Consider the following 11,262-nt stretch of genomic DNA (forward strand, 5'->3'; position numbering starts at 1 on the left):
AAAATCAGTAAGAACTGAACATTGACACAAAAATTGATCAATGAATCAAACCACTATTATAAAATGTGTAAGGAAAAAAATTCACTTCTGTGCAATGAAAATGATTTCGGTAAAATAAAAATGAAAACAGGAAATAATTGTAAAATCATTTTTCTGGCTGCTTTGTATCCTATTTTTATATTGCTTAGAACCTGGTATGTAATTTCTATCTGGCCAGATTCCAGGATGAGTCTGTACTGCATGATCTGAAATTCACGCAGTCTTTCAAATAATTAAAACCAAAACATTTGGCATCAATACTGGAAATGCCTGTGTTACTTCTCTGATCACTGGAATTACACAAAACCACAGTTCTGCTGATCTGATCTTCAACTTGTCCATCAGTACAAAAATTCCAAACTATAGCTACTTTTTGAAATCCTCTCACCAAAAGAGAGCATTACCTTTCTAAATAATCCCAGAATAATTTATCTGCACATCTGAGCACAGACTGTTTCCTGCCATATACTAATAACTGCTTAACTGAGCTACATTAACAAATAAGCAAGGAATTAAGCTAAATAGAATTTGCTCTAGAAAATACTTTTTTTGATGCAGATTCACCAAGGCTGGTATAATTCTGATGAAAATATCCGTCAACTGCCCTCAGGGTCAAAATGACAGGGTCAGGATGGCTTTGAACCCTTTTCAACTATGGCAATATCTACTGTGCCTCTTTTAAATTCCTGTGACACTGTGGCTCACTTCAATTCACTCACTTACTCATTAACTGAGCTTACATAATGTGCTAGGTAGGCTCTGAGGGGCAAACAGGCCATAAGTCTCCACTCCTTCCCTTTAGGAATTCAATATTTAAAAGGGAGATGAGTGGAAGACAGTACTATAAAAGCATCAAGTATCAATAAAATGCAGAAGTAGCACATAGGAAAAAGAGAGTCATTAACAACCTGAGGGGGAAGGTAAATGTTATGGATTAAACTGTGTCCTCCATAGCAAGTGTTGGAATCCTAACCCCTATACCTGTAGATGTAATCCTGTTTGAAAATCAGGCTTTCTTTGTTATGATGCCTTATCAGGATACAGTATATCCTCAACCTAATCACTTCTGACAATGTTCCACTGCTATTCGTAAGGTCTTCACTGGCTAACACTTTTGAGAAGTAGACTGCCGGGCCCTTCCTCCTAGTCTGTCTTAGTTTGGAAGCTCAGCTGAAACCTGTCTTCCATGGGTGACCCTGTTGGTATCTGAATACCAGTGGCATAGCTTCCAATATCACAGCAACACGCAAGCCCCATAGTACGACCAACTGACAGATACCTTATGATTAGCAGTGGAACATTGTCTGATACAGTGCTGGAAGATGAGCCCCCCAGTTTGGAAGACATTCAAAAGATGACTGGGGAAGAGCTGCCTCCTCAAAGTAGAGTTGCCCTTAATGACATGGATAGAGTACAGCTTTTGGGACCTTCATTTGCTGATGTGGCACAACTCAAAATGAGAAGAAACAGCTGCAAATATCCATTAATAGTCAGAACCTGGAATGTATGAAGTATGAATCTAATGGAAATCATAAAAAATGAAATGGAGCGCATGAACACTGATATCCCAGGCATTAGTGAGCTGAAATGGGCTGGTATCGGCCGTTCTGAATCAGACATATATAGTCTACTATGCTGGGAATGACAACTTGAAGAGGAATGGTGTTGCATTTATCGTCAAAAAAGAACATTTCAAAATCTATCCCTAAGTACAAGGCTGTCAGTGATAGGATAATACCCATATGCCTACAAGAAAGACCAGTTAATACGACTATTACTCAAATTTACGCACCAACCACTAGGGCCAAAGATGAAGAAATAGATTTTTATCAGCTGCCGCAGTCTGAAATGGATCAAACATGCAATCAAGATGCATTGATAATTACTGGTGATTGGAATGCAGAAGTTGGAAACAAAGAACACGGATCAGCAGTTGAAAAATATGGCCTTGGTGGTAGAAACAATGCCGGAGATCAAATCACAGAATTTTTTAAGACCAACGACTTCTTTATTGTAAATACCGTCTTTCATTAATGTAAACAGCAACTACACACATGGACCTTGCCAGATGGAACACACAGGAATCAAAACAACTACATCTGTGGAAAGAGACGACGGAAAAGCTCAATATCATCAGTCAGAACAGGGCCAGGGGCCAACTGTGGAACAGACCATCAATTGCTCATATGCAAGTTCAAGCTGAAACTGAAGAAAATCAGAGCAAGTCCAAAAGAACCAAAACATGACCTTGAGTATATCACACCTGCATTTAGAGACCATCTCAAGAACAGATTTGCCGCATTGAACACTAGTGACCAAAGACCAGACGAGCTGTGGAATGACATCAAGGACATCATCCATGAAGAAAGCAAGAGGTCACTGAAAAGACAGGAGAGAAAGAAAAGACCAAGATGGATGTCAGAAGAGACTCTGAAACTTGCTCATGAATGTCAACCAGCTAAAGCAAAAGGAAGACATGATGAAGTAGACGACTGAACAGAAGACTTCAAAGGGTGGCTTGAGAAGACAAAGTAAAGTATTATAATGACATGTGCTGGAGATAGAAAACCAAAAGGGAAGAAGACACTCAGTGTTTCTCAAGCTGAAAGAACTGAAGAAAAAATTCAAGCCTCGAGTTGCAACAGTGAAGGATTCTACGGGGAAGATATTAAACAACACAGGAAGCATCAAAAGAAGACGGAAGGAATACACAGAGTCATATACCAAAAAGAATTAGTCAATGTTGAACCATTTCAAGAGGCAGCATATGATCAGGAACCAATGGTACTGAAGGAAGAAATCCAAGCTGCTCTGAAGACACTGGCAAAAAACAAGGCTCCAGGAACTGACAGAATATCAAATGAGATGTTTCAACAAATGGATGCAGCGCTGGAGGTGCTCACTCATCTACGCCAAGAAATATGGAAGACGGCTTCCTGGCCAACTGACTGGAAGAGATCCATACTTATGCCTATTCCCAAAAAAGGTGATCCAACTGCATGTGGAAATTATAGAACAATATCATTAATATCACATGCAAGCAAAATTTTGCTGAAGATCATTCAAAAACGGCTGCAGCAGGATATCGACAGGGAACTGCCAGAAACTCAGGCTGGTTTCAGAAGAGGACGTGGAACCAAGGATATCATTGCTGATGATGTCAGATGGATCCTGGCTGAAAGCAGAGAATACCAGAAGGATGTTTACCTGTGTTTTATTGACTATGCAAAGGCATTCGACTGTGTGGATCAAACAAATTATGGATAAAATTGCAAAGAATGGAATTCCAGAACACTTAATTGTGCTCATGAGGAACCTGTATATATAGATCAAGAGGCAGTTGTTCGGACAGAACAAGGGGATACTGACTGGTTTAAAGTCAGGAAAGGTGTGCGTCAGGGCTGTATTCTTTAACCATACCTATTCAATCTGTACGCTGAGCAAATAATCCAAGAAGCTGGACTCTATGAAGAAGAATGGGGCATCAGGATTGGAGGAAGACTCATTAACAACCCGCATTATGCAGACACCACGATTTTGCTTATGGAAAGTGAAAAGGATTTGAAGCACTTACTAATGAAGAGCAAAGACCACAGCCTTCAGTATGGATTGCACCTCAACATAAAGAAAACAAAAATCCTCATGTATTAGTTATCTAGTGTCACAATAACAGAAATACTACAAGTGGATGGCTTTAACAAACAGAAATTTATTCTCCCACAGTCTAGAAGGCTAGAAGTCTGAATTCAAGGTGCCCACTCCAAGGGAAGGCTTTCTCTGTCAGCTTTGGGGGATGATCCTTGTCATCAATCTTCCCCTGGATCTAGAAGTTTCTCAGCACAGGAACCCCTGGTCCAAAAGACATGCTCTGCTCCTGGCTCTTCTTTCTTGATGGCAGGAGGTCCCTCTCCTCTCTGCTTGATTCTCTCTTTCACATCACAAAAGAGAATGACTAAAGATACAAGCTAATCCTGTAGATTGAGTCCTGCCTCATTAACACAGCTACCTCTAAGGCTGCCTCATTAGCATCATAAAGATTAGGATTTACAACATATAGTATAATCACATCAGATCACAAAATGGAGGACAACCACACAGTATCAGGAATCATAGCCTAGCCAAGCTGACACATATTTTAGGAGGGACACAATTCAATACATGACACCTCATAACTGGACCAATAAGTAACACATGATAAATGGAGAAAAGATTGAAGCTGTCAAAGATTTCATTTTACTTGGATCCACAATCAATAGCCACGGAAGCAGCAATCAAGAAATGAAACGACATATTGTATTGGGCAAATCTGCTGCAAAGACTTCTTTAAAGTGTCAAAAAGCAAAAATGTCACCTCGAGGACTAAGGTGCACCTGTCCCAAGCCATGGTATTTTCAATCACCTCATATGCATGCAAAAGCTGGACAGTGAATAAGGAAGATTAAAAAAGAATTGACGCCTTTGCATTATGATGTTGGTAAAGAATACTGAATATACCATGGTCTGGCAGAAAAATGAACACATCTGTCTTGGAAGAATTAAGGGCAGAATGCCCCTTAGAAGGGTGGATGGCGAGACTGTCTTATGTGCTTTGGACATGTTATCAAGGACATCATGTTTGGTAAAGTAGAAACTCAGTGAAAAAAAAGAACACCCTCAATGAGATGGAGTGACACAGTGGCTAGAACAATGGGTTCAAACACAGCAATGATGGTCAGGACTGATCAGTGCTTCGTTCTGTTGTACACAGGGCCGCTATGAGTCAGAAGCCCCTCGATGGCACCCAACAACATAACAACAGTTTTGCCTGTGTAGATAAAGATCTTACTTTCCCAATTCAATTCTAAATTCCTTAGGGGTAGGTACAGGCTTGGTGCAGGGCTTGGCAATATTTCTTTCTGTTATACATAAGGCTGCCATAAGTGGAAGCCAACTCAATGGCAACCAACAACAATAGGGACTGACCAGTATTTATCACCCACATGGCAAGCAGTTGCCAAATGGCCACCTCATTCACTCATTCAGACTTCTCCTGGGCTCCCTACAACAATGACCTCTGCCTTTGTTTACTGGTAACCAGCTCACAATACCATCTGAAGTCTCCTTTGGCCACACATTCATTTGTCCACTCACACATTTGTTAAATATTTTCTGAAAGCCAGCGCCGAGACAGGCAGTGTGCTAAGTGCTGGGTATCCAACGACAAAGAGGACATAATCCTTGCTCCCGCAAATATTTTGGAACAGTCTGTTCAAAGCGGCCAAATGCTACATGAAAAGAGCATAAACCTTGAAGTCAGGAGGCCTGGCCTCCAGTCTCTGCCGCTTACTAGCTACGTCAACTTGGGTTAACTACTCCCTTTCTCTGAGCCTCAGTCTTCAAATATGTAAAACATGAGTGATGACCTAAAAGAACTCTTCCATTTCTAGCTAAGACTGGTTTTATAACCTTTAGTGTATATGTGGGTGAGAAGGGCAAGATAGCAAAAAAACCAAAACCAAATCCATTGCTGTCCAGTCGATTCCGACTCATAGTGACCCTATAGGACAGCACAGAACTGCCCCATAGTGTTTCCAAAGAGCACCTGGTAGATTCAAACTGCTGACCTTTTGGTTAGCAGCCATAGCTCTTAACCACCAGGGTTTCCGAGATAGCAAAAGAGAATTAATACTTATTGAATAATCTTAACAGGTAGGTGGGTTATTCCATTTTATAGCTGAAGTAACTAGAGCCAAGATGATTTAAGTAACTTGCTTAGGGTCACACCGCTAAGCAGCAGCAGTTCATGTGTTTATTCTATGAACATTTACCCTGGCCTCCTATGTGTGGGGCAGTCAGCTAAGTACTAAGGAAACAATACCGATGGTGATACAGCCCCTACCCTGTTTATCTGTCTCCCCTACTCAACAATTAGGCCAAATTCAGTAGAAAGAGACCACCAGGAGTAAATGCAGGGTGCTCTGAAAGCACAAAAGCATTGTCTCTCACCCAGTCTGAAGCAGTCAGCTAAGTACTAAGGAAACAATACCGATGGTGATACAGCCCCTACCCTGTTTATCTGTCTCCCCTACTCAACAATTAGGCCAAATTCAGTAGAAAGAGACCACCAGGAGTAAATGCAGGGTGCTCTGAAAGCACAAAAGCATTGTCTCTCACCCAGTCTGAAGCAGGCAGGGCAGGCTCTGCAATGTCTAATCCAAAAGAAAAACTAGGAGTTACCATGGTAAACTGAGGGGGACAGGGGTGGGATCAGAGTTGGGAGAAAAATGAAGGTCTTCCCAAGTAGTGGAAACGCATTCCAAAGTCAAGGACAAGACAGATTGTTAAGAAACTGCGGATAGTTCAATATATTTGGAAGACAATGTATTTGGGGCAGGTAAGAATAAAGCTAAGAATCTCTGGTGGCAAAACGGTTAAGTGCTTGGCTGCTAAGCAAAGGCTGGTGGTTTGAACTCACCCAACGGTTCTACGAAAGAAAGACCCGGCGATCCGCTCCTGTAAAGAGTGTTGTTGTTAGGTGCCACTGAGTCAACTCCAACTCATAGCAACCCTATGTACAATAGAATGAAACACTGCCCCGTCCTGTGTCATCTTCACAGTTCTTTAACCTTGAGAAAGGCCCACCATGTTCTTCCCTTTTGATTTCCTAACTCCAGTTCTTTGCACATTTTATTATAATACTTTGTCTTCTGAAGTCAACCTTTGAAATCTTTTGTTCGGCTCTTTTACTTCATCATTTCTTCCATTTGCTTTAGCTACTCAACGTTCAAGAGCAAGTTTCAGAGTCTCTTCTGACAACCATTTTGGTCTTTTCTCTTTCCTGCCTTTTTAATGATTTCTTGCTTTCTTCACGTGTGGTATCCTTGATGTCATTCCATCACTCCTTTGGTCTTCGGTCCTCAGTGTTCAACATGTCAAATCTACTCTTGAGATGGTCTCTAAATTCAAGTGGGATATACTCAAGGTCATGCCTGGCTCTCGTGGACTTGTTCCAATTTTCTTCAGGTTCAACTTGAACCTGTATATGAGCAGTTGATGTTCTGTTCCACAGCTGGCCCTTGGCCTTATTCTGATGATATTGAGTGTTTTCATCATCTCTTTCCACAGATGTAGTCCATGTGATTCCTGTGTATTCCAACCAGTGAGGTCCACGTGGATAACTGCCGTTTATGTTGTTGAAAACAGGTATTTGCAATGAAGAAATCGTTGGTCTTGCAAAATCCTATCATGTGATCTCCAGCATCGTTTCTATCACCAGGGCCATATTTTCCTACTACTGAGCCTTCTTGTTTCCAACTTTCATGTTTCAATCACCAGTAATTACCAATGCATCCTGATTGAATGTTTGATCCATTTCAGACTGCAAAAGTTGGTAAAAATCTTTAATTTCTTCATTTTTAGCCTTAGTGGTTTGTGTGTAAATTTGAGTAATAGTCATATTAACTGGTCTTCCTTGTAAGTGTGTGGATATTATCCTATCACTGACAGCATTGTATTTCAGGATCTTGAAATGCTCATTTTGATGATGAATGTAGCGCCATTCTTCTTCAAGTTGTCATTCCTGGAATGACATATGATTGTCTGATTCAAAACAGCCAATACCAGTCCATTTCAGCTCACTAATGCCTAGCATATTGATCTTTATGTATTCGATTTCATTTTTGACGATTTCCAATTTTCCCGGATTCGTATTTTGTACTTTCCAGGTTCTGATTATTAATGGATGCTTGCAGCTGTTTCCTCTCATTTTGAGTCATGGCTCATCAGCAAATGAAGGTCCCAAAAGTTTGACTCCACCCACATCATTAAGGTCAACTCTACTTTGAGGAGGCAGCTCCTCCCCAGTCATCTTTTGAGTGCCTTCCGACCTGAGGGGCTCAACTTCCAGCATTATATCAGACAATGTTCTACTGCTATTCATAAGGTTTTCACTGGCTAATTCTTTTCAGAAGTAGACCGCTAGGCCCTTCTTCCTCTGAAGAAGGACCATAAAGATTACAGCCAAGAAAACTCTATGAGGCAGTGCTACTCTGTCATATGGGGTTACTAAGAGTCGGAATCAATTTAACGTCATCTAACAACAAAAATAAGTTTAGAGAGGAAGGCAGGAATCAGATCACAAAGCTCTGTGAGCGCCTTTACAGAACTTTAAATTATGCTCAGGGCAAAGATAAGCCCTGGGTTTGAAGACAGAATGGAAAGTTATGCTTTCTTTGACTTCGTGCTGACCACATGGGATTCAACAGTGGTTTCCAGGCAAAGGTGCACATTAGAATCACCTGGAGTGATCAGCATCTCCAGCTTATGTCTGTGTGTTTTTTATAGTTTCACAGGCTTCAGTGATGCCCACTTCTGGCTGAGAAACATCAGACTGAAAGAAGAGCTGCCTGGAGTCCTAGTGTAGTTGTCTTGAGCACATGGAAGTGGCATCATAAGAAGTCCTGGGACAAATTCCAGGGGAGGCTTAGGACATGCTGATGGAGCTGCCCCAACTGTGTGAAATATTGGAACATGCCCACTAACGACAATCAACTCACCTTGGTGTCCTGGAGCCACAGGGACTGCAGGTCAGCAGGGTTTAGCTTCTTACTGCTACCCCCCGTCTTGACCACCTGCTGCCCCACAAAAGGGGAGACCAAATGGTGAAATTTCCTCACAGAGGGCCCTTCTGGCATCCCTGAGGGCAGAAATGGGTGGGGGGAGGGGTGAAGGTAACTGACTTAGTTTTTCTCTAGCATTTCTGACAGGTGCCAAGGCCCAAGCTTTTAAGTTGCCTTTTTTTTTTTTTTTTTTTGCCACCAACTTAGAAAGTATATATCATCAGGAAAAAGAGGTGGGGTCAGATACAGAGAAGGACAGAGCTGTGGCAGGGTGTGGCAGTTTGAACCCATCAGCCCCCTCCACAGGAGAAACATGTGGCAGTCTGCTTCTGTGAAGATTACACCCTGGAAACCCTGTGGTGTTGTTCTACTTTCTCCTACAGGGTCACTATGAGTCAGAATCAACTTGATGGCAGTGGGTAATCTTTACAGAAGCAGATCACGAGGCCTTTCTTCTCTCATGCAGCTGGGTGGGTTCCAACCATTGACCTTTAGGTCAGTCGCTGAGTGCAAACCATTTGCACCACCAAGACATTAAATCTGATGGTGCTTTAGATTCACTGAAATATAGTATTATTTCCCCTAACTAGATCTTCAAGACACCCTAGAAAGTACCGGGATAAAACTGCTGGGCTGGAAGGAGCCCTGGGAGACCACGGGGTCCTGAACTAGTTCTGTGTGCCTAGATCATCTCCAACCGAGGAAGCTTCTGGAAAAGCCTCCCTCTGAAATCCACCTAATGCATAAATTCTCTAGAGACACATGGCATGTTTCTTTCAGGTATATTCATGGAGATGAAGAGCTCGGCTGAAAGCTGCCGCCATAATAGTGCGTGGTGGGCCGCCATAATAGCCGTAATATATTATAACCCGGAGCATTGTAGATTCGAGAGGAAATCATGACCATTCCCATGGCCTACCCACCTCACCCCAAGTGGTTAAATGTGTCTTGTAAGGTCGTCGGCTGGTTAATGCTCTTGCTAGTAGACCACACTAAAAACAGCGGGGCAGAGAATTGTTGCCCTCTCCAAAGGCATTAGCTAAAATAGCTGCTACTCTCAGTTCTTTGGGGGGGGCGGGGGAAGAGGAGGAACAGCCCAGGGTCACTGGGGGCACCTCCCAGGGAAAATGCAGGCCCCGGGCCCACCACCGCCGCTCTTCTTTTCTGCCCCCTAACGTGGAGAAGGGGGAGCCGCGGGGCTCAGGGATGGGCCTGCCTGGTGGTGCTTCTGGCCGCGCAGGAACCAAGACAGCCAAAAAAAGGGTGGCCGGCAAACACACGTGCTCAGTGATGGCGGCCACTTTATCCGCCCCAGGGGAGGAGCCTGCACGCTGTCTCCGGGACTAAGGCGCGGAGGGATCTCTGGCCGCCATGCGGCATCTTCCCTTGGAGGGGGTGTGGGGCTCTGCCCTTCAGTTGAGCGCTCGTGGTGGGACCGTCGTGCACGGTGAGGAACATGAGACTGGTGTGGTAAAGAGACTGAGGCTGAACAGACGCTGAAGAAGCAGGATGCTCTTGGAAGAAATTGAGGCAACACGGAGGAAAAAATGAAAGGTTGTATCCTTCCTCTCCTTGCCCAAGTTTGAGGCCTGGAGCACGCTCTCCCTGCCCTGTGGCAGTATTGGTTTAACTGTTCTTCCTTTCTCCTAATTAATCCTTCAGGTGGCTCTCAGTGAGGACCCTGGGCAGCACAAAGGGTTTGCTCTTGGCTATGCTCTCAGCTATGGCACAAATGTTTAGGTGCTGGACTGCTAGCAGAAAGGTTGGCCATTTGAATCCACCCAGAGGCACCTCAGAAGACAGGCCTGGTGATCTGCTTCCAAAAGTTCATAGCAAACCAAGGTCCCAAAAGCTTGACTCCATCCACATCATTAAGGTCAACCCTACTTTGAGGTAGTAGGTCTTTCCCAGTCATCTTTTAAGTGCCTTCCAACTTAAGGGGCTCATTTTCCGGCACTGTATCAGACAGTGTTCCACTGCTATTCATAAGGTTTTCACTGGTCAATTTTTTCAGAAGTAGACTGCGGGGTCGTCCTTCCTAGTCTTTCTTAGTCTGGAATCTGGAATGTTTCAAGATCTATCCTGAAGTACAATGCTGTCAGTGATAGGTTAATATCCATACAGCTATAAGGAAGACCAGTTAATATGACTATTATTCAAATTTATGCACCAACCACTAAGGCCAAAGATGAAGAAACTGAACATTTTTACCAACTTCTACAGTCTGAAATTGATCAAACATGCAGTCAAGTTGCATTGATAATTATTGATGATTGGAATGCAAAAGTTGGAAACCAGAAAGATCAGTGGCTGGAAAACATAAATAGCAACTATACATGTGGACCTCACCAGATGGAATACACAGAAATCAAATCAACTACATCTGTGGAAAGAGATGATGGAGAAGCTCAATATCATCAATCAGACAGAACGAGGCCAGGGGCCGACTTTGGAACAGACCATGCAAATTCAAGTTAAAGCTGAAGAAAATTAGAGCAAGTCCGTGAAAGGTAAAATACGACCTTGAGTATATCCCACCTGAATTTAGAGACCATCTCAGGAATAGATTTGGCACATTAAACACTAATGACAGACGACCAGATGAGTCATGGAATGACATCAAGGA

The 11,262-nt window shown here is 42.9% G+C and overlaps 1 protein-coding gene across 3 annotated transcripts in view; it reads right to left on the minus strand.

Moving 5' to 3' along the window:
- GATA4 (GATA binding protein 4) overlaps positions 1-11,262 on the minus strand; it is a 141,263-nt gene that overhangs the window by 46,147 nt on the left and 83,854 nt on the right. Inside the window, exon 1 of one of the 3 annotated variants that reach the window (XM_049866426.1) lies at positions 8,574-10,852. The exons of the other annotated variants lie outside the window; for them this stretch is intronic. Coding sequence (XP_049722383.1) covers positions 8,574-8,711 — 138 coding nt within the window. The 5' untranslated portion in view covers positions 8,712-10,852. Of the gene's footprint in view, positions 1-8,573; positions 10,853-11,262 lie in introns of those variants that run through there. 3 annotated transcript variants of the gene reach the window in all.

This window comes from Elephas maximus, chromosome 22 (assembly GCF_024166365.1).
Source record: "Elephas maximus indicus isolate mEleMax1 chromosome 22, mEleMax1 primary haplotype, whole genome shotgun sequence".
Lineage (NCBI taxonomy): Eukaryota > Metazoa > Chordata > Mammalia > Proboscidea > Elephantidae > Elephas > Elephas maximus.